Genomic DNA, 23,064 nt, shown 5'->3' with positions numbered 1-23,064 from the left:
TGTTCTAAATCTAAGCAAACTGGTGATTCTTTGCTAAATTTATTATCAACTTAAATTTTTGTATATCATATTTTACACTTGTCAATGATTTTTTTTCTATAAATTGCTATCTACTGTTTTTCTGTTTTAATATTGTTTAGTGTACTGTTGGCTGTTCATTCTAACAGCAAAGCCCTTGGCAATAAGCACTGTAGTTAAACATACTTCTCTACAAGGACTGTGATTAATAAACGTTTTTATTGTTCGAATTCTAACATTTCATGTCTTACTTTAAAGATATCCATCTATGTAACGAACTAGAAAACTATTTCCATAGAAATTAGTTTACCTGAATTGCTAAGCTGCTGCAGAGTGTACACTTTTAACCCATTCTATTGCCTTTCATAAGCTTTAGTTCCCAAAGAAAAAAGATTGAGGAGTTTACATAGTACAAGTACCAAGCTTTTTCTTTATTCTCAACTAGCCTCTTCTTCAGTGTACACAAGAGGCCTCCAAATGAATATATGAGAAACTAAAGACTCAAATATTACACTCATTACTAAAATATAAAATGCTCAGACTATCTTACTGTTTTTCTTATGCCACATATGCCTTGACACTACTAAGCCTTGCTATCATGACTAATTCCAATGCTCCAACCCAATTACATGCCAGATAGTTCACAGCAGCTACTGTTACCAACACCAGAACCTCTCAAGACAGTCCTCCAAGATGAGAGCCTTTCCAAAACAGGCTTTACTATTCCATTTTGTCCTTTGCTTAAAAAAATCTTTACAATTTTACCCTCAGTGTCCCAGCTTTTTGTTTTAGTAGTTTACTTCTATTTCCCTTTGCATTTGATCGCCCTTGTTTGTCTGAAAAAATATTGAAATATTCACTACTCAGTAGTTTGTAGGTGTTCTTCATTCAGTTTCTCTCCCATTACTTGCCAGCCCATTGGCCCTCTTTTCCTTAGAGATGCCATACAAGCAGCCACCAAGGGTTTTTTGTTGTTAAGTACCTAGCCTTGGCACATCACTATTCTTTGCCAATCACTAACTTGTGTTACCAAACCTATCATGTCCCATAGTCCTGAGGCCACTACTATGCAAGTTTCCACCTACACAGGAGCAATTTGGTCACCTGGGACCACCATTTTCCTCACACCAGGATGGCTGAATCGGCTGTGAGATGCTCAGTCCCACCTTCCCCTGCTCAGCAAATTCATCACCACAGCTACTAGTGCAACTCGGGTTATCTTGGTCATACTAACTATACCAATGAACCACAACACGTTATCTCAAGTCTCTTGATCTTAACTACCACTTATTCTTACTCCATTTACAATTAACGGTTTCCCTGTTGGTTTATAATTCAGCCTCATATCTTTTTCAAACAGCATTACTGTAACACAGTTCACAATGTAACAAATCATATCACTTCATCCCTTCTACCTTCAATTACCAATACTGCAACACATCAAAATCCTGTCACTCATCCTCTTTTAATTTCCATTAATAATTCTCATATCAGTTTATACAACCATACCATACTCATTTCCCATTATAGCTTGGGAGATGCATTTCTAAATTCTTGTATGATTTTAGATTAATTGTTTACTGTTGTTAAATGCTAAATTACTTATACAGTACTGACTTCCTTCCAGATATGAAAAACATGTTATTTAGATGAACTGGTAATTCTCCAAACTGTCTGCACAAAAGTATGTGACTAAGTGTGTACACATCCTAATAAAGACTGGTGTCCTATCCAGGATTAGTTTCTCTACCTTGCATCTACTGTGTACCGGAATAGGCTGCAGCTCTCCTGTGACCATGAAATGGAAAAAGTGGGTATCAAAAATAAATGAGTGAATGATCTATATGTTATCTGGGACTCTATTACTACACAAAATATTTTACTGATCTGTACATGCCTATACTGTATACTAGCCGACATGTCTTGGTTGCCCTGAATGGATTACCTGTAACCTAGAGAGTTCATCCAGTTAAATAAACATGCAATCTACATAGAATCAAACCACTGTAAAAATACAGTGGCAAAAAAGACCCAAAAGCAAGGCACTTACCTCTGTTCACATGAAGGGAAGAACACTTTCAGAATGTTAATTATGATTGCTGCTCCCACAACCCCTACAAATACGACCTCCATAAAACTGAAGAATACTGGGAAAAATTCAACCCACAGCCTGCAGAGCTCTTTCCTGAGGTCTTCCACCCACTGGCACATCACCTGTAATTGGGATTTTTACTTTATTGAAATAAATCAAATAAAAGGCAAAACGACATATAAAAAGAACACTTAAAACAGCAAAAAACATATCAAATATAATAGAAATTTTGCAAGCTTAATGGTGTTAAATATTTAAGCATTCAGAAAGTGTTCAACAAGGAAAAATAAATAGGTAAAACAGTGCATATATAATAATTAAATAAAACCAAACACTGGAGCAGCAGATGAAGACACCAACCAGGAATTAGCATAAATAACTTTTTACTTAACGCTTTCGTCAGAATGACTTCTTCAGAAATACAATTACAGACATTTTTACACAGACTTATATACTTGCAATCTAATGTCCCTCCCACTAATCAAATTAAATTAAATTACTTAACTGACAATGAACTTCTCAGATAAAATTCTTAAAATGTGTAGCAACAAAACAGAGTATAATAAGCACATTTAAACACAATTAATGAAAAAAAAAAATATATATATATAAAACATAAAAATAAATCAACATTCTATCTACCATCTAATAAAAAAACATTTAATATTTATACACATTATATATATATATATATATATATATATATATATATATATATATATATAAAATATAAAAATAAATCAACAGTCCATCTACTATCTGATAAAAAACATTTAATATTAATAGTCATTAAGGCCTGGAAAACTATTGGCACCCAGTCTAAGCTGCCATAATGGTTCTTTCCTCTCTACTCTTTTATATTGCCACCTCTTAAATCAATGTCAACTTGTTCGAACACACTGAAAGTAAATTTTTTATAACTACAATTTAGTGTGTTTAAACAAGGTAATCTTATCATCTTTAGTTCTAATGGCATACTAATGTTCTTTTATACGTGTATTAAGATTCCTGGTAGTCATACCTATATAAAATGCAGTACAGCCTGAACATAAAGCAATATATACTAAATTGATGGAGTTATAGCTGAATCTTCCTTGTACACTAATAGTTCTATCTAAATGGGGTAAATTAATGAAAGGCCCCTCATGAATGTATCTACAGGCACTGCAACAGAAGCATTTAAAAACATTCCCCCCTAGGTTTATTTGACATGGGCATAGATTTCAAATTATCATTCTTTTCTAACAAATTCTTAATAGTGTTTGATTTCTTTAACACAAAACTGGGTTTATTACCCAAAACAGTACAGAATTCATTATTGCCTAAATAATCTTCCAGTTATTTGTGACTGCTGCCTTAATTTTATTACTGTCAACAGACATATTAATAATACATCTAGGCACAGATGTTAAAGAAGTTATACCTACACTAGTACTAGATATAGACTCACAGTTAATATTAACTTGCAACCCGTTTATTAATATTGGGGAAAATTCAGTATTCCTTCTGTTTGCAATATCAGTGCTGATGTCACAAAGTAAAGGCAACGGATAACTTCTAATCATAAACAATTCAGTAATAAAGTCAACTTCTTCACAAAATACGTTGCCATCAGTTGTCATACGAGATGCTCTTATGTATTGACCTTTAGGCACATTCTTCTTAATAAACATAGGATGATTACTGCTAAAATGCAGATAATTATATACATAAGTAACTTTCTTATAAATGCTACTTGCAATGCATTTAATAGGATCCCATTCTAAACTTACATCCAGGTAGTTTGTTTTAGTAACAAAACCACTTAAAGTAAATTTTAGAAAATCACAACTAGCATTTAATTGTGTCAAAAATGTAGTGTGGTTAACTAAGGGGCCCTTTATAATACGTATCGACAATAAAACAGTGCATCAGTAAAGGGTCTTTCTCCCACCATCCAAATATAACAATCCTAATAAACTTTGTCCTTTCTGCCAGAGCCACAACCATATTAAAAGCAAAATATCCCTGACATAAGAACATTTATTATAAAATACTTTTTGGCATCTGGCTTGTTGAAACTAAAACTCAGTGAAACAAAGAAACCATAGACACAAAACACCAACTTCTGCAAAGTAAGAGGAAAGATGATGAAGGAAATCAAATTCTTGCTTCATAACATCCCATTACAACCCTGTCTAGTGCAAAACCTGCCTTGTAACTGATATTTAAGTCAGCTTTTACTTGTTGCTTCTGTAAAGAACATTTCCATAAGAAATGTCTATTCTAAAATATTTTTATACAACCAAGAACCTCTCCCATAACCCCAACAGCTATCAATCAATATTGTCATCTACACAAAACATAAGCTGTTTACAGATTCATAGGTACTTATTCGGCTATTGATTTGTTTGAACTTTATGAAGCCTAGCCTTACATTCCCAGGGTAGTTTTTAGCCCTTATATTTTGTATAAAAATAACCCAGGTACGGGCAAGGATATGTTGGGACATTTACATGTTACCCCTATCTGTGAGGGAGTAGGGTACTAAAACTTGGGGTTAATTTATGGCTATGCATACATTTGTCCAAATTATGTTTGAAGAAAGAGAAGTACTCTGCTTTATGTGAAATGGAAAATGGTTCTATTGAAACAGAATTCTTTGTGACGCATACCTATCCCACGAACATGTTCTATTTATGTTGCAGACGACATTGAGATCCCTTGAGTTGGTGTTTATGCCAACATTGGACTTGGATGTGTTTAACAGGTCTGACAGATAGGGTCTGTTGAGGCTCTATATGCAAGGCAGACATTGTTCCTCAGTAACCTGTACAATACTGAGAACAGGGACAAGCCTTTAAGATGATCTGCATAGTTTTTATGATTTAGGCCCTATTCATAGTGAAGAAGCACTGTGATTGCTACAGTTTTGGCAAGTCTGGACAAGTACATACTGAAACGGGTAATATACTCAACAATCATCATTAACCGTAACAGTGAGGAGTACAGTGGAACAATTACATCCCTGCACTGGATGTCAGTGGTGAAACAGGTAGCGCACACACCTTTGGTTGAGAAGGTTGTGGGTTTTATTCCCACACCAAGTAGATAGATTGCTGACACTGCAGTGCAGCATAATGGGGGTTGCTATACTCCTGAGTGTGTCTTTCAGATGAAACATTAAACTGTGGTTCCATCTGCTTGAATTGTTGGTAGCTCAGGTGGATATAAAATATGTAAAAGATCACACAGCACCTATAAGAGTATGGGTCCTTTAACACAACATAAAAAACAATATTTACATATTTATAGACACATATATACAAGTCTACTTTTTATTTTTCTCATAACATCCTCATTGTTATCCTTCCATAATTGACGCCCCAATTCCTTCTTCCACAACTATAATCTATTTTTTCGCAATATATCTTAAAAAATCCATTTCCCATTAAACAAAATTTCATTCAATTTTTCATTCCAAGTAACCCATATCACATAAAATAAATTATCTATCCTTCTTACATACTCCTCCTTGTTTTTATAATATCCATAATAATTTTTATTATCTGTTTGTAATTAATATTTGCAAAAAATGGTCTTCTAGCAACTTTTTTCAATTTTACCACTGTTTTACATTTAAAAAACAAAACAAAAAAAGCATCTATTGTCTCTTCCTCTCCAGAACATAAACACAATCTTTCAACTTTTTTTTTATACGGCATATTCCCCTTTAACTTATTTATTACCAGTCTCCATAGGAAATCCTGCCACTCTTCTATCTTGGTACACCACCTTTTCTTTAATTACTTTAACCATTTCTTCAGATAAATTTTCCCACTGATTTACATAATAATATTGTTTCATCACATTATTATAACCCATCCTTCTGCCTCTACATCATCAGTTTTTATTTTCCATGTTAATATTTTCTCGATAGCTTTTAATTTCTTCGTTTGCATATACTTTTACTTATTCTCATCATCTCTCAGAACTTTTTGTACTTGTATTTAAAGATTTTTACCATTAATTCCTCATTATTTTCCTTTACCCACTTTGATACTCTATACAAGTTTAAAGAAGCAGAATAAACGGAAGGATTTAGTAACCCCAGTCCCCTTCATCTTTATATAGACACAGCACCTCTTTTCAGACCTCTCAACTGTACAGATTTTAGCAGAATGTCCAGATTTTTTTGCCTCATATTTTTGGTCCATTTTTCATAAAATTGTGTTTTCTGGCAAATTAGTAAATAGCAAATCATTAAAGACTGAAGTTAGAAAATAATGACAGACATTTGAATTTCAGACTTCATATCCTTCAGAAAATTAATGCTAATGAAAAACCTGTTATTCTATCAACTTTCTAAGTTTGAAAGAACAATATTTAAAAATTGTACCTACCTTTTGGGCCTTTGTCCCACTTTTATTTATGGCTTTGTCCAGATTTCTTGCTCTAAGAGGTTGAGAGGTATGCTTCACTGGTTTTAATCTTGAACCCCATAGGAAATAACATAGCAGTTGCACAATTCCCTTTTCATATTTGTCTGGGATCATACAAACATTTGACATATATGCTATTTTCCCAATAATACAGAATTCACTAGATAAACTTTTCTCCTGAATGCTAATCTATATATGCCCTCAACAGAAGACATCTCTTTCATTTCTTTTATCAGATCCTCCAATGCATCACAACTACATCATTTTCTCCAATATTTTAGCCCTAGCAAAGATACTTCACTCGTTGTAAAATACCCCCCTCCCCAAATTTTCACATCACCCAAATCCTTACTTTTACCTTTATTCAGGGTGATTCCCATTAATATAAACATCCATTCAGACAAACCAAAACTTCCCTCATCCATATTTTGTTCTTAACTACCGCTACATCATCTGCACATCTCAAAAAGTACAGTTGTGTACACTTACCATAAATGTAGATGTTAGAGTGTATTCACTGTTGCAGTCATCACCTGTGGGTTATCCCTGCTGTGGTATCCCTCGGTCGTCCCGAATACCAGAGTCAATGTTTTTGTGCACTGGCTGCCATCGCCTGTAGTCTGATGTCAGGTCGTCAGTGCTATAAAGCAAAGCAGCCAACATCATTACATCAGTTTTTCTTGCCCTAATCCATCAGAAGCACAAGGGAAAAGACAGCAGTGGTTCTGATGGCCAAAAGCCACCTTGGGAAGCTTGGGTCCCCCTAGGGGAAGACGTTAAATGGGGGGGTGGAGGGAGGGAAACTAAGACTGCAACAGTTAATACACTTGAACATCTACATTTATGGTGAGTGTACACAACTGTATGTTCTTCATGTTTCACTGTTGCAGTCATCACCTGTGGGAGGATTCCCAAAGCTGAGGAAAGGGGTGGAAGGATAGGTCGAGTCCTAGGTATGGGTCAGGAGGCCCTGCAGAATTGCAGAGGCAAACCCTGCCCTTACACTTAGAAAAAGAGAGGTAGGTGGTAATGCTTTGTAAAGGTATGGACAGAGGTCCAAGTGGCCGCTTCCAAGATGTCCCTGGTAGGTACTCCTCTGAGGAAGGCAGTGGAAGTGCAGGTTGCCCTAGCGGAATGGATACGAATAGACTTAGGGATGGGTTTCCCATGTAGTCTGTAGCAAAAATGGATACAATGTGAAATGCATTTGGAAATGGTTTGTTTGGAGATGGGCTTCCCCTCTGCCCCTGGAGCAAAGCTTACAAGAAGCTGGTCTGTTTTTCTGAATGGCTTATTACAGTCCAGATAGTATCCGAGTTGTCTGTGCACGTCTAGTGAGTGTAAAATTCTTTCCCCCTTGTTTTGAGGGTTGGGAAAGAAGGTGGGAAGGTGTATGGCCTGGTTAAGGGTCACATCAGATGCAACTTTGGACATAAAGGAGGGGATAGTCCTCAGGGAGACTGTCCGCATGGAAAATGATGAAGGGCTTGACAGCCATGAGAGCTTGGGCCTGAGGGTTCCTATTACGTTATCGAAATCATGAAACACCGAACACTACAAGATCGAATTTGTATGTTCGATGTTTCATAATTTCGAAAACTTAAAAAAAAAAAAATAAAAAAAATAAACAAATTAGCTGTTGTAAGCAGGGGGGCAAGCACCCCTGCACCCCCCACATACCCCGTTCTTTAAATATACCAACTCGGAGATCGCACTACAGTGCGGAAAGGGACTATTTCCCTTTACTGCACTGTAGTGCGATCTCGGAGATGGTATATTTAGTGTGGGGGGTGTGGGGGTGCAGGGTTGCTTGCCCCCCTGCTTACAATAGTTATTTAACTGTTGACCTTTTTTTTTCACGTTATATTTTACTTCGATTAACTGTGTTCAATGTTGACAGTTTCGAAGTTTCAGCAATTCGATAACGTAATAGGAAGCCTGGGCCTGATACTGAATCAACATTTACTTTCCCAAGTACTTCATCCAACTCACTAAAAGTAATTTCTTTTTAAATTCTCCCTTAACTCATTCTGATTTTTTTTTTTACTTTCCATTCTCTCTCAGCTTCCTTCTTTTTACTCTTTTCTAGGTTTTCCACATGCTGTACTACAATACTCAATTTGCTTACGTTCTTGTATCTCTCCTTTTACATTTTTCATTTCTCTCATTACATTAATGCCCTCTTTTGCTATTTTACTCAAATATACAGATACTTACTCCCTTATCACTTGTACATATCTCTGCCTAAAACAAATGTCTTCATTTTTTTATTTTATATATTTCTTTTCCATACCATAATACTCTTGTCTTATTCTCTACATCCCCCATATCTTCCTTTCATACATCACCCTGAAAAATATAGTTATTTTTAAATTCCATCCACCATTCAGACCAGTTTTTATAGAAGTCCTTCATGGTTACATGATCCTTCCATAATGGCAATACTTCCCACTTTCCATTTTCATCCCATAATTTCTCATTTATTCTTTTTATTCTCTTTCTTATTTTAATATACTCTTGCTTCTTCCGTCACTTCTAACTCATCACAACTGTATCACCATCTGCTACTTCCAAGCCTTCCAACAATGTAATCAATTTCAGATCTAAGTGACTCCCTTCTACAAATCCACTGACTTTTGTTCCAGAAAGCCACATTTTATCATTTCCTGTATTTTTTTAAGCATCTTTCCCTTTCCTTTCACATTTTACCTTAATTAACAATTAAAGTCCCCTGCAATTATACTTTTCATGTCAACCACATAGTCTAACATTTGATTAAACAGATTCTCTCCTTCCTTGCTAGATATATTTACATACAATGCTGTAACTCTACAACCTTGCTCTCTCCACCTTACATCCACAAGCATTTTCACTGTTCTTTTTTCTTTTTTTTTTGTTATACAACACAGCCCCAGCACAATGTTCACTACCCAAGTTCCATATTATATTTCCACCCCCACATTATTTTCTGTTTACAGTCTTTCACTTGTCAGGAACCTTGCCATCATCTAACAGAATAACATCCACATCACATTTAGCACACCATTCCAGTACCTTTATTCTTCTTACAGTGTTAATACTGTATTTTCACATTAACTGAAAGTTCTCCAAAATTGTTGCTTCTTCTTTTTAAGATTAGGATAAATATTTTTAACTTTTTTCTTATTTTTATTCTTTCCCCAATTTAATATTTTTCATACGTTTATGTACAAAATAATTTATCCTCAGAATTGGACTTTTTACTTGCTAGAACTTCAAAAAAATATTGGTATCTCTCTCTCCCCTCTCATTTTTCTCCTTTTCCAGCTTCTTCATCTAGTTCACCCTCTACCCCAGCCTCTTGTTGTCTTTCCTCTATAGGTTTTCTTCTTTCTCCTTTTTCATTATTTACTGTTTGCTCTTGAAGACTGCAGTGGTGGTGCTGCGGTAGCGTTGTCGCCTCACAGTTAGACGTTGCCCGTTCGATTCTCAGTTAGAGTGTCTTCTGTGTGTCGGCATGCATGAATGGGCATACCTTCGTTGAAGATTGTGCGTTAGGCCCGGCAAGCCAGCACGTAAAAATCTACTGCAAATCATTAGCAGACCGGAGTTCCGCTGTGGCAACCCCCTAACCGGGAAAAGCCGAAAGACACAAACAAACTGTTTGCTCTTGAAAATCCATCCAAAAATGCCCCCACACTTGTTAACATTGCACCTTGTCACAATCATTAACTAAAGAAAAGTCCCTGCAAAAAAACTATTTAGGATGGCCAGCATATCTTAATGTCCCTCTATAACCAAACACAAAAATAACACTTGCAAGTTTTTCACCACATTTTTTTCACATTTCAAAACAATTACCAGCCTTCACCAGTATTATCAACAGCTTAACACAGACCCTGCATCCTTTAACATGATTTTTTCCAGTTCAACAGATCTAAACTACAAAGTCACATTTAAGTTACCACCAGAAACGTCCTTTTTGTTGCACAGTTCCAAAAATGTTCAGTTCATCAGTTTCAATGTTATCACAAAGTCTGTCCCATTAAAGACCAGATTTCTTGAGCTTTAAAACCCAGAACAGTTACCAAATTGTCCCATACATAATATCTGTCTATTACAGTGTCATTTTTGTTCTTATTCTCACAGTTGGTCTTTTCTTTTTAAAAACAGTTTTTCTTCGTTTTGCTGCTGCTCTCCTTTTTGCCTGTCACTGCTGTATATGTTTTAATTACTTCATTATCCGCTGCCACAAAACCAGACCCCCTCTCAATTTGTTGCTGCTATCTCTTTTACTTTCAGTCACAATTCATCTGGTTCCTTTTCCACATCCTCAGCACTTCAGAAAAAGTTATCAACCATTTCACTCCATGAAAAAGCAGAACCGTCACCTGGATCATCCTGCTTGTTTTTAACAGAACATTATCTGCAAGCCCTCCTGATAACAGTTTTATTATTTGCACCACTTCCACATACTCACATCTTTCTCCAAGGACATAGCTAAATGCTGCTCATTTGCAACATCTATCAAATAGGTATCTTTGTTTACATTCTGAAGCTCCACACTAAACAAAATATTTTCCAAATTCTTACTTTCTACCTCCAAAATCTTTCATAGCTTTTCTCTCCTCCTTCTCCATGCTGCTGCTCCCTTTTGGCCTATTCCTATCTTCTGTAGGAGCCCTCCAGCACCATCTAGCAGCTTCAAAGAGTAGGGAAAGCTCCCCGATGCCCTGACCAAATTTCTCCCTAGTTGTATAAAATATCACATTGGATCATACCTGAAAAAAGCTACTAACCTAGCTGGAATATCCTGGTCAACAAAGGATAAATAAATACATTAATTAAATTTAGATATAAGCTGTGTAATGAAAAAGGAATTCCTTCGAATAGTGGCTAGATGATGATCAAAGGACACTTTGCTGCCAACATAGGTTCCCAGATCTGTAACTATGGAATCAATTTTCAGGGGGTGTTTTTTCAATGTGATAGTTACAAGGGGGGAGAGCCATGCTTGTGAAAAGATATGATTATACATGTCTTAGCATTTAGTCCAAGTCCATGGTTTAGATACTGGCTATTTGCTTGGGACAGACCTTCTTAGAAGATCATAGTGTCTAGTGTGTGTGTGTGTGTGTGTGGGGGGGGTTATGATGGCACCAAGTTTGAGTCATCTGTAGACTTGGTCAGCCACAAATTTTTAACATTAGCTTTGACTTCCAAGAAGTAAATGCCAAAGAGGAGTGGCCCAAGGACTGAATCCTGGAGTACACTGCTAGGGAGAGGTATTTTGAAGGAGCTAGGGAAACCCACAGTTATTTACTGGGTTCTTGTGAGCCAGTTTGCTATCCATAGAGTTACACAGGGATTCACATTTAGCTCAGAGAGTTTACCTGACAAATGCGTTTGGATGGTGTTGAATGTCTTGCGGGGTCTAGATATGTGGTGTGTACTGACTTGTCCTCATACATTGTTATAGTAACTTTTTAAGAAAAGTTGACCATGTTACATAGCAGGATGTGTCCTTGATTAATCCACACTGGCTTTTTTCCAGAATCTGTAGGTTACCTATATCCTTATTTATTAATTCCAAAATAATCCTTTCTATGGCCTTACAGATAAGACTGGCCAAGCTTATGGGCCTGTAATTACTTGGTTTCCTTGAAGATTGACTGTTGTGGAAAAGAATGACTGCTGTTGTCCTCTATTCATTTGGCACAAAGCCTGTTTTGAGGCCGATATTGAGCAGCCTCTATTGGAGATCTAACATGTTATGTTTCCAGCTGACCAGCAGGCAGCCAGGTATTTTTGTCTGGCCCCATAACAGTAGTGTGCACAGCCTTACAGAGAGCCTTCAGTACTTGTTTTTGGGAAATTTTGTGGGGGGTGTAGATGCGGGCATGTAATCTGAGACTACTGGAGGGGACAGAGTGAAGTTTATAAATCTGTCTGTTAGTAGACTGGCAATGGCTGGGTTAGAGTAAGTGATATCATTTAATATTAACTTTGCACAGTGCTGGGCATTGTTTCTTTGGTTACTAACAGTGTTAAAGAATGCTTTGTGATTATCCTTCGTGTGGGTGGCTAGTTTTACTTCCTATCTGGCTTTGGTTGGTCTGATCAGGGTACAGATTTCCTTGCTACGTTTAGCAACAGCATTTCTGGCATCCTGGGAGTTAATTTTATTTTTGTGTGTATTGAGGTCTTTTCTTTTATTATAGAAGCTGTTAATATTAGGTTTGCACCATAGGGTTTATTTTTGAATTTGGCATTGTATTTATTTCTGAGGGGGCTGCTACAGCTATGCAGCTATTTATATACACATAGAATTTTGTAGTAAAGGATTCCACATAAGCAGCAGAATTGTCAAAATTGAAGGGACTTTTGAATTTAGTTAGCTCATTCCATTTTAATAAATTAGCCTTAGTATAATCTCTGAATACTGAAGTATTGGAAGTTGATTCAGTATTATGGTGGATCTGTGGTCTGACTTGACCACGGAAGAAGTTACAGACGCAAGAATCAAAGATCACCCATATTGGTAAGGACCAAATCCAGGACTTTGTTGCCTCTGGTTGGGATGTGGACTAAATGGCCCAGAGAGTTTGCACAGATGCAAGCAAAACACAGTAATAACAGACTTCTTTCATAGCTCATTTTATGCACCAGCAAACTATGGAAACTTGGGTCCCTACTTACACAAGGCAGGCAACCACAGCAGGTTATCTAATCTGCCAAATAAATCACTCAGACCGTATACTATAAACAATAAAACGCACAAAAATACAACAGTTCAGCACACATGCAATACAAGTTCTTTTTTTTAGTATACATACACGCACAATGGGAATGCCAGATAAACTGGCTAACAAAAGTTCAGACAGCCTCAAAGATGCATCTTAAAAAAACTCCACCTTGTAACTATTACAGCTTAAAATGGGTATGCAGAATTAACAATATACATGTGTCCATTTTTAACTGATTAAATACAGTTTAAGAAAAGCAAAAAATATATATATTTTCTTTTTCTCATTAACAAAAAGCCAAACAATGATAAAGTACAATTTTGTACCTACCATAAATGTAGATGTCCGAATAGGAATGCATCTGCAGTCCTTACAAATGGGTTGTCCTGTCGTCAGGCAGCCCTTCGGTCGGCCGGATTCCAAAGTCTGGGTCTGGCCTCGGCTGGTGTCGCACTTCACCCGACGTCATAGCTGCAGTTCTTCGGGTATAAAGGCATCAGCCGACGCCATTTTCCTCAGTGTTTCTTGCCCCAGATGCCAGTTGCCCTCTTGGATAGCTAAATTTTGGATAAATGCCAATGTTTCCAAATAGTAGAAGGCAAACACAAAAATAAGCATGTATGTACATATATACAAACAAATACACCATAAGAGATCCCCCAGCTAGCTATTAGATGGGCAAATACCCTAGGAATACCTCAGAGGGAAGGAGGGTGGGTAATCCTGACTGCAGATGCATTCCTATTCGGACATCTACATTTATGGTAGGTACAAAACTGTACTATGTCCTTCAAGGATGCATCTGCAGTTCTTACAAATGGGTAGAATACCATAGCCAAACTAGGGAGGAGGAAGAAGAAATTATGGTGTAGTTAGGATCCCTTGCAAAACAGCAGTGGCAAACCCTGCTCGGGATCTAGAGTATAAAGGTAAGTTATAATGCTTGGCAAATGTATGCACGGAGGTCCAAGTAGCAGCCTCTATAATGTCCTTGGTAGCCACTCCTCGTAAGAAAGCTGTGGTAGTGGCTGTAGCCCTTGTAGAATGAGGCCTTATGTTCTGTGGAGTTTGCTTTCCATGGTAGGAGTAGCAGAATCTGATGCAATTTCCTATCCACTTGGAGATTGTCTGTTTTGAAATTGCTTTTCCTTCCCTTCCTGTTGCATATGCTACCAGAAGCTGGTCAGTTTTTCTATTGCCCTTGGTTCTGTCCAGGTAGTAGCGCAACTGTCTATGTACATCCAAAGTATGCAGCAGTCTTTCCCCCCTGTTCTGTGGATTGGGGAAGAATGTAGGTAGGTGGATAGCCTGGTTTAAAGACACTCTGGATACCACCTTAGGCATAAATGTCGGATTTGTTCTCATGGACACTCTGTCTTGATGGAAGATTAGGAAGGGTTGTACTGCCATTAAAGCCTGTAGCTCAGAAACCCTTCTTGCTGAGGTAATTGCCAGCAGGAAAGCAGTTTCCCAGGATAGGTGTTGAAGTTCTGCTGTTGCTGCTGGTTCGAAAGGGGGGAGTGTCAATTTTTCTAGCACAAAGTTCAAGTCCCATGCTGGCAATGGTGGTTTCCTAGGAGGTTTTACATTTTAATTCCTCTCAGAAACTGCCTGAGTAGAGGATCTTGAGAAGACAGGGGATCAAGCTGTATTCTGCAGAAATAGCTGATGCATGTATCTTGATGGAGGAATAGGACAGGCCTGTATGGAAAAGCTCTGCCAAATACTCCAGGATGTTGGCTATGTCTACCTTTGACACATCTTTTCCCCTTTCAGTACTCCAAATGAGAAATCTTTTCCATTTTCCTGCATAGTTCCTTCTTGTTGAAGGTCTGCGGGCCTCAAGGATAATGTCTTTAACCCTTTGGGATAAATCTGGATTAGTTGCTCTTATGTAATGTTCCAGGCAGTCAGCTGCAGAGTTTTCAGGTTTGGATGCAGGGTGTTGTAGCCGCTCTGAGTTAACAGCAAAGGAATCGGGGGTAGTGTCCACATTTGCCCCCGAGACATGCTCCTCAGTAATGGGTACCAATGTTGTCTTGGCCAGTCTGGAGCTATCAGAATGATCCTTGGACGTTCCTCTTTGATTTTTAATAGCACCTTGTGCATCAAAGGAAGAGGTGGGAATGCATATGCTGTCAGGCTTTTCCAACTGAAGGATAGAGAGTCCACCTTCCAAGCAAGTGGGTGGTACGTCCTTGTGCAGAATTTCTTGAGCTGGTGATTGAGTGGGGATGCGAATAGGTCTATTTGTGGTAGTCCCCATTTCCTTGTGATGGCCTTGAAGATGTCCAGGTGTAGCATCCATTCGTGAGCATCCGAGGTAGTTCTGCTTAATATGTCTGCTAGGATGTTTTCTTTTCCCGGTACAAAAATTGCTTGTAACTGAATGTTGTAGCTCAGAGCCATATTCCATAGGTCCAGTGCCATCCGGCATAGAGGGTATGAATGAGTGCCTCCCTGTTTGTTGATGTACCACATGACTGTGGTGTTGTCTGTCCTTATCATCAACTGCCCTTCTTGGAGGAATGGTCTGAAATTCTGGATTGCCAGTTTTACTGCCAGCATTTCCTTTTGATTTATGTGCAGGTGCAGCTGATCTTGAGTCCATAAGCCTTGTATGCACTTGTCCAGCATGTGGGCCCCACAACCGAGGTCTGAGGCGTCCGTTGTGATGGTTTGGCTTGGTTGAATGCTGTGGAAGGGCAAACCTGGGTTTGACTGGCATGCCTGAGCCCACCATAGGAACTCTTGTTTCAGGCATGGGATTAGTGGTATTTCGGTTTCTAGGCTGTGCCTGTGTTGAGACCATAAATTCTTCAGGTACCACTGTAGCTTTCTCATATGTAGTCTGGCATGAGGGACCAGGATTATGCAGGATGCCATGGCCCAAGGCCTGCAGTACTTTCCTTGCTGTTAGTTGGTTCTGCTTTGTTAATGCCAAGAAGTAGAGAGGAAGTTGTTCTTGTTTTTCTGCAGTTAGGAATGCCATCTGTTTTGCTGTGTCCAATTCTGCACCTAAGAAGGTTATTCTTTGGGATGGTATCAGTCTTGATTTTTTTATATTGACTGTATATCCCAGGGCTTGCAGTAAGCAAATGACTCTTTGTAAGTCTTCTGTTAGCTTGTTTCTGTTGTCCGCTTGTTATCAGGCAGTCGTCCAGGTATGGATGTATTTGGATTCCCTGAAGCCTGCAGTGAGCGATTACTGATGCCAGGCATTTCGTGAACACTCTGGGTGCAGTAGACAAGCCAAAGGGCAATGCTGAAAATTGATAATGCTCTGATCCTGCAAGAAATCTGAGGTATCTTCTGCAATTTGGTCGTATGGGGACGTGCAGGTATGCCTCCTTGAGATCTAGAGTCACCAGCCAAGACTCCTTGCCCAGCATGGGAAGAAGTTGCTGTAGGGTCAGCATTTTGAATTTTGGAACAATGATGAATGTGTTTAAAGCGGACAGGTCGAGAATAGGCCTCCAATTTTTCTCTTTTCTTGGTACCAGGAAGAGTCTGGAGTAAAATCCCTTTCCTTGTTCCATAGATGGTACCCTTTCCACAGCTCTCATCTTTGCTAATTGAGCTATTTGTTTTAGAGCTTCTGTCTTTTGATTTGGTGGTAGGTTTGGCATTCCTCTTTTTCCTGGTAAAGTATGGAAATGAAACCTGTAGCCTTGGTCTATAGTTTGCAAAATCCACTTGTCTCTTGTGATGCAGTGCCAGTTTTTTGAAAATAAGGCTAACTTTCCGCCTAAGGGTGCTGCTATTTGTTCCCTGGTAGGCGGTGTCAGAGCCAAGTCACTGTGATTGTCCTGTTGCAGTGGTAGTAGTTGTGTCTGTGCCTCGCTGGTTGTTACCTTGCCACTGGCGTCCCCTGTAGGCACCTCCTCTGGATTGGTTTCTGCCTCTTGAATGCCTATTCCTGCCTCTCTGTGTTTTAGAGGAGTCTGGAAAGGACCAATTTTTGGAAGGCCAGTTCCTGCTAAACCTTGGAGGCTGAACCTGTAAGAAATCTTTCACTGTTTGTACAGATTTTGCCTTCTCTTCCATTTTCTTCAGTACCTGCTGAGCAGGAGAACCAAATAAATTGACCTTATCCATAGGAGCATCTAATAGTTTTGCTTTAACATGATCCGGCAAGACCTGTTCTTTCAATCATGCATGCCTTCTGATAACTGTGCCAGTCATGGCTGATCTAAAGGAAGCCTCCAGTGCATCATAGCCACATTTTAAAGAATGGTTACTAACCTGCTGAATGTTATGCACCATTTCTAGAACACATTTCTTTTCTAAAGAGTCATCAGAGGACAGTTTCTTAGTTAACTGATCAAGCATAAACTCCTGGTATTGGATCATATGAAACTGACAGTTCAATGCCCTAGCTGAGAGAGTAGCAGAGGTGTATACTTTTTTACCCCATCTCTCTAAGGACCTGGATTCCCTTTCAGAGGGGAGGGGATTTTTAACTGAGGTCGAAGCTACTGCCTTAGGCCCCTGGGAGATAGTCTCGGGATCTGCAAAAGGAGCCTTGTATAAATGGTGATGTGTGTCCAGGACCCTGTAGAACCTATCGGGCTTAGCAGGGGCTGGAGGCAAAGTATCAGGAGCAGTGCAAGCATCATTAAATGCATCATCTACAACAGGAAGAACTGGAGGTATAGCTAAAGGCCTATGTTGTGGTAAATGCAAAAAAGTCCTAAGCCTTTTCCTTGAATCTGAGAAATCTTGCCCCTGCCATTGAAATTGCTCCCTCATGGCATGTAAGGTTTCCCCATAGGAAAATTCCTCTGGTGGAGAGGCAGAAGGAATCGATTCCTCAGCATCGGAGTCTTCATAAGGAGAAAAAGGAGCCTCTGGATGGTCTGTATTGTCTGAATCATCAGAAGAATCATCTGAGGACACTGGCTCAGGGGCTCTGCTCTAGGTCTCTTTTCTGGAGGAGGTTGAGAGGCCCTGTCTGGATGAGGTTGGGATCCCCTTATTAAAGAGATGAGATCCTCTGCCAGAGTAAGCATTTGGGAACTGGAGCTGGGCCTGTGAGAGGGGGGCTTAACAGGCACAGACTTAGAAGTTTTGGCTGCTTTAGCCCTGGCAAAGGCCTTTATGGACATGGCTGCAGGCGGACTAGCAGCACCACGTGCAGGGGTTGAAACATCCAAAGGGATGGTGTCCGATAATTCTTGTGAAACCACAGTAGCAGGTTGAATTTCAGAGGCCGATTCAACCAGGTTAGAAGGGGCCTCGGTAGTAGTCATGGATTCGGCTGAAGTTAGAACCGTTTGCTCGGTTTCGGCCGAATTCAGATTTCGGCCGAAACCGAGACACTCGCGGTTTGCTTAACAGCGGTTTCGGCCGAAACCGCGGACCGCGAGTGTCGGTCCTTTTCTTTGCGTTTCTTAACAACTTGTGAAGTCGGAGGATCCGACGGCATTATGTACGCGAAATCTGAGCCGAAAAACTGTTCAGCAAACTCCGACCGACGTCTAAGCGTCCGTCGGTTGAAAGAAGCACAGGCTAAACAAGCTGCTACGTCGTGGTCTGGGCCTAAACAAGGTAAGCAGTAAGAGTGGAAATCTTTATGAGGTATTTGTTTCCTACAAGTTAAACAGTTATTCACTTTTTCTGACATTGGCTGAGGCAAGAAAGAGTCCCCAACGGGGTACTTAGCTTTTTAGAAGTCTTCGAAGTAGTATTCGGTAGTAGTAATCTCTGGATCTGACCGACCGGCACTTGCGAACAGCTTCTGCTTCGGGCGCCACATGGCAAGAAAGACTGAGGAAAATGGCGTCGGCTGATGCCTTTATACCCGAAGAACTGCAGCTATGACGTCGGGTGAAGTGCGACACCAGCCGAGGCCAGACCCAGACTTTGGAATCCGGCCGACCGAAGGGCTGCCTGACGACAGGACAACCCATTTGTAAGGACTGCAGATGCATCCTTGAAGGACATCTATAACTAATTTTATGGGGACATGCAAGCTGATAAAATTTTACACTTGGTATCTTCATAATACTGTTTCACACTTCTGACTAAAGCTTCCATCATACATTTGATTGATGTCTAAGCTGCTAAGTTAATCCCTGGTGTGGACGAATCCATTACATATTCCTTAACCAGGATCAACCAAGTCAAGTAGGCCTGGACAAGTTCAGAAGTGGGGGAAACTTCTGCCCACAGTTGCACTAGCTGAAGACCAAGTAACTGCTCACTGGTATTAGAATGGTTTGCCTTATGCCAGAGACAATCAAATGGGAGGTGACATTGCAGGGGACACTTCTGAATCCAACAGCATGGGATGTACTTTTATACTCCCCTTGTCTTCTGTCAAAACTAAAGACTGGTGTGGTCTTGGCTAAAATTCTGTTAAATGAGGATGAGCTCAGTACGTGCAGAGACTAAGGGGCCTAAAACACTGAACTTACCTGAAAGAGAGCTAAACTGCAGCTTGCTCTCCAATGGTCTCTGCTTATCAGGATACTACAAACTATGTCTGGGCTTGTATTATGGACCTCCCTGTTGGTCCTTACACTGATAACTCAACAGCAGCCATGATTTTAGTCACTAAGTAGGTTAACAGCTAATTCCAATGTTATCTTCAAGTGGCAGAGTTGAAACCCTTGCACTTGCGGCAGTTCTTAATGTTATAGTCTTTGCTTGTGCTTTGACTGCCACAAAAATCTTTGTGCATATGTTAGGCTCAGAATGCATAATTCATCAGTGATGAGGAAGATCGTGACTCGGAAGCTATAAAGAAATGGCTGGCTTAGAAAGCATCACTTGTCAAAAGAGGCACATGGAAATCATTAAACACTGTCTCTTCCACATTTTTTGAAAAACTTTGCTTGGCGGAACCCATCTATGGGCATACTCAATGCTGGGATGTCAAAGCTTCAAAGACGGAGGTCCTTCACACAGTAAATCTTAACATCTTGCTTACTCAATATCAAAATGCATAGGTTTGGCCTTTTTTTTTTTACTGGTATTTCTTCCCCTTTACAAGGCAGCAATGGCCTCTTGCTAAATGTTCCTTTCAACCTGTGCAGACAGCATACAGTGATTAAGCCCTGACCTGCCTAAATTACAACAGCCTCTCACTAAGAGAGTTCCTTTTACCTGGACTATTTGTACACATAGATAAAAAAACACTGACTACTTCCCAGGTGACCAGACCTTAAACAGCAGCTCTGGATACTGACGGTGCTATACAAGTGAGGACTGATGACTGCCCAGGTGACCAGAGTTCGAACGGTGTCTTGGGTAACTGATGACAGTGTTACAGAGAGGGAGGATGGAAGTGCATATCCTGGGGAAAGGACAGTGGATCCTGCCCATCTGAAGCCACTGCATTAAAGACAGCTCCATTGTGGTGCAGAGGCTCATCAAGATGCAGGAAGTCTGGTAGGGATGATGTGGGTATGACCACTCAAGGTAGCGACAGCAGCCCTTCCTGGTAAATGAGAAGGACCACACATGCTGACACAGGGACATAGGTGGACTCTGCAGTGAAGAAAGTGCTCACATGACTACCAGGGGAGGGATTTAGACCATAAAATAAAAATGCTTTAATTGCTGACATGCGGGTAACAACACAAAACATGGTAAGTACATAACTTCTGCATTTGCATTACCCCATTAATCCACTTCGACTGCTGGGTCAGATTCCTTAGCAACCCAACTATCTGAGTAGAATCATGGCAAGATGCCCTTAAGAATGGCAAGCCTCAAACGAAAACTTGAACCTGGAGATTGCATCCAATTTATAATGCTTAGCAAAGGTGAGAAATGTAGTCCAAGTTGCTATTGTGCAGAGAACATCAAAAGAGGATTCTCTGAAGACTGCATAAGTTACAATAGATCTTGTGAAAAGAGCTTTTGGCTTTACCAATATGGTTTTATTATTAGTGCAGTATACAAAGGTTATACAATCAGTGAGCCATCTGGACAAAGTTACTTTGAAACACTTTTGTCCCAGCCTTGGTACGCATATGAGATGAACAGCTGGCTATCATTTCTGATTGCTTTAGTCCAATGCAAGTAGAGGTGTAACTGTCTGTGAACATTCAAAGCATGTAGCAAGTAATTGCCTTCATTGGAATACTTCTGTAAAAAGACAAGAAGATGAATGGTTGGATTGAGGGGAAAATCTGAGCCAACCCTGAGCATGAAGGATAGGTCGACTCTGACACCATGTCTATGTGAAAAACAAAACATGGTGGTCTGTAGGAGCATGTAACTCTTGATGCTCTACTGGCAGTGGTGGTGGCAACAAGAAACAAGGTCTTCCAGGAAAGAAATTTCAAATCATCAGGACTCTAGACCCAGACTGACATGCCATGGAGGGACAGGATCCTTGATGGGGGGAGGGGTGAGGGGGGATGTAGTATAAATGCACCTTTTGAGAAAGGCTTTATAAACCTTTTGTGCTGTGAAGGATGAAGAACTGAATCCTTGATAAAATAGGAAATGGCGACTACATAAACTTTGATGGTAGAGCAACTGAAGCCAAAGTCAAGATGAAGAGAGAGAAACTGTAATACTGATGGATTTGGAGCATAGAAAGATCAATTCCCTGTTGATAAGCCCAAATTAATTTTTTCCCAATTACTTTTGCAGAATTTACATGCTGACTCTTTCTGCATAGCTGAAAAAATTTGAATCACTCTAGAAGTATAACCTGGATCTCTGACTATCACTGAAATCGGAGAAAATGTGATTAATATGAGGAAATGAACATCTGGGTGAGGCTTCTAGATGTGGGGTTGGTGGTGGGATCAGATTGTGGATCTAGAAGCCGGCGCTGCTTCTTGAGGTGATGCTACAGTAAAGGAAACCAAATCAGTCTTGACAAAAAGGGGTTTACGAGGATTATTGAAGCCTTGCATAGATAAGTCTTCTGCAGGAATTTCATTATTAGTGGAAAGGGTAGACAGAGGAATTCAGGACAGGTGGCGACTAACAAACCACAGCATCCTTTGTCAACTGATTCTGTGGAAGGATAAGGGTGAATTAGTTGCTGCATTTAGTGTTGGTTGGGCATACAAACAGATCACAGCAAGGCTAACCCCAGCAGTGAAAAATCATATATGCAACTGATGGATTGTGAGATCACTTGTGAAACATACTTATCTGTCTATGAATTTGCCACTAGGTAGCTTAGTGCATCCCAGAATGTGTACTGCCACTAGTAAGCTGTGAAGACATCACTCATTGCACATCTTCACAACTGCTCAACACGCAGGGTAAGAGCTTGAGCCTTCAATTTCTAGATATACCACACTACAGACATGTCTGTGTGAATAGAAATCACACCCTGTGGAAGGTAGTCCTGAAAGGCCAGCAATGCAAGGAGGACCCCCCCCCCCCATCTCCAGGATATTTATCTGAAGACTGGCCTCTTGTTATTCCACATACCCTGAATCATTCTGCCCCTTGAAATGTAACCCCCCCCCACACCATTGTGGAGGAAAGGGAAGGGTAAAGGATCTCGCCACTGAGACAGTGGGGGGGGGTCTCTATCCACCATGTGTTCAAAGAGTCTACTGATTAAGCCTACTGCATACCTGAGTCTCCACTGGAGCACCCTAATTCTTGTGTCCAGATGGTACCCTCAACAATCAGTGTTAGTGAAGGTTCTAGCTATGACCTTTCCAGATTTACTGAGATCCCTAAGAACAGACACAAGTGAAGCAAACAGTCCTAGGCTGACATTAGGGACTCCACTGTTGTAGCAGACAGGAGCCAATCATCCAGCTATGGAAATATCCAAATCCTTCTCAATCTCAAGTGAACCGCAGTAACCACTATGAATGGG

At 39.8% G+C, this 23,064-nt stretch overlaps 1 protein-coding gene across 1 annotated transcript in view; it reads right to left on the bottom strand.

The window, feature by feature from the left end:
• GINM1 (glycoprotein integral membrane 1) overlaps positions 1-23,064 on the bottom strand; it is a gene marked incomplete in the record, with an annotated part of 656,568 nt that overhangs the window by 84,341 nt on the left and 549,163 nt on the right. Inside the window, 1 exon segment of the mRNA XM_044069040.1 lies at positions 2,069-2,232. Coding sequence (XP_043924975.1) covers positions 2,069-2,232 — 164 coding nt within the window.

This window comes from Protopterus annectens, chromosome 1.part0 (assembly GCF_019279795.1).
Source record: "Protopterus annectens isolate FY-2018-M chromosome 1.part0, PAN1.0, whole genome shotgun sequence".
NCBI classification, from domain to species: Eukaryota; Metazoa; Chordata; order Ceratodontiformes; family Protopteridae; genus Protopterus; species Protopterus annectens.
Note: the sequence above shows the minus strand (reverse complement) of the source record. Positions and strands in the feature narration are given on the sequence as shown.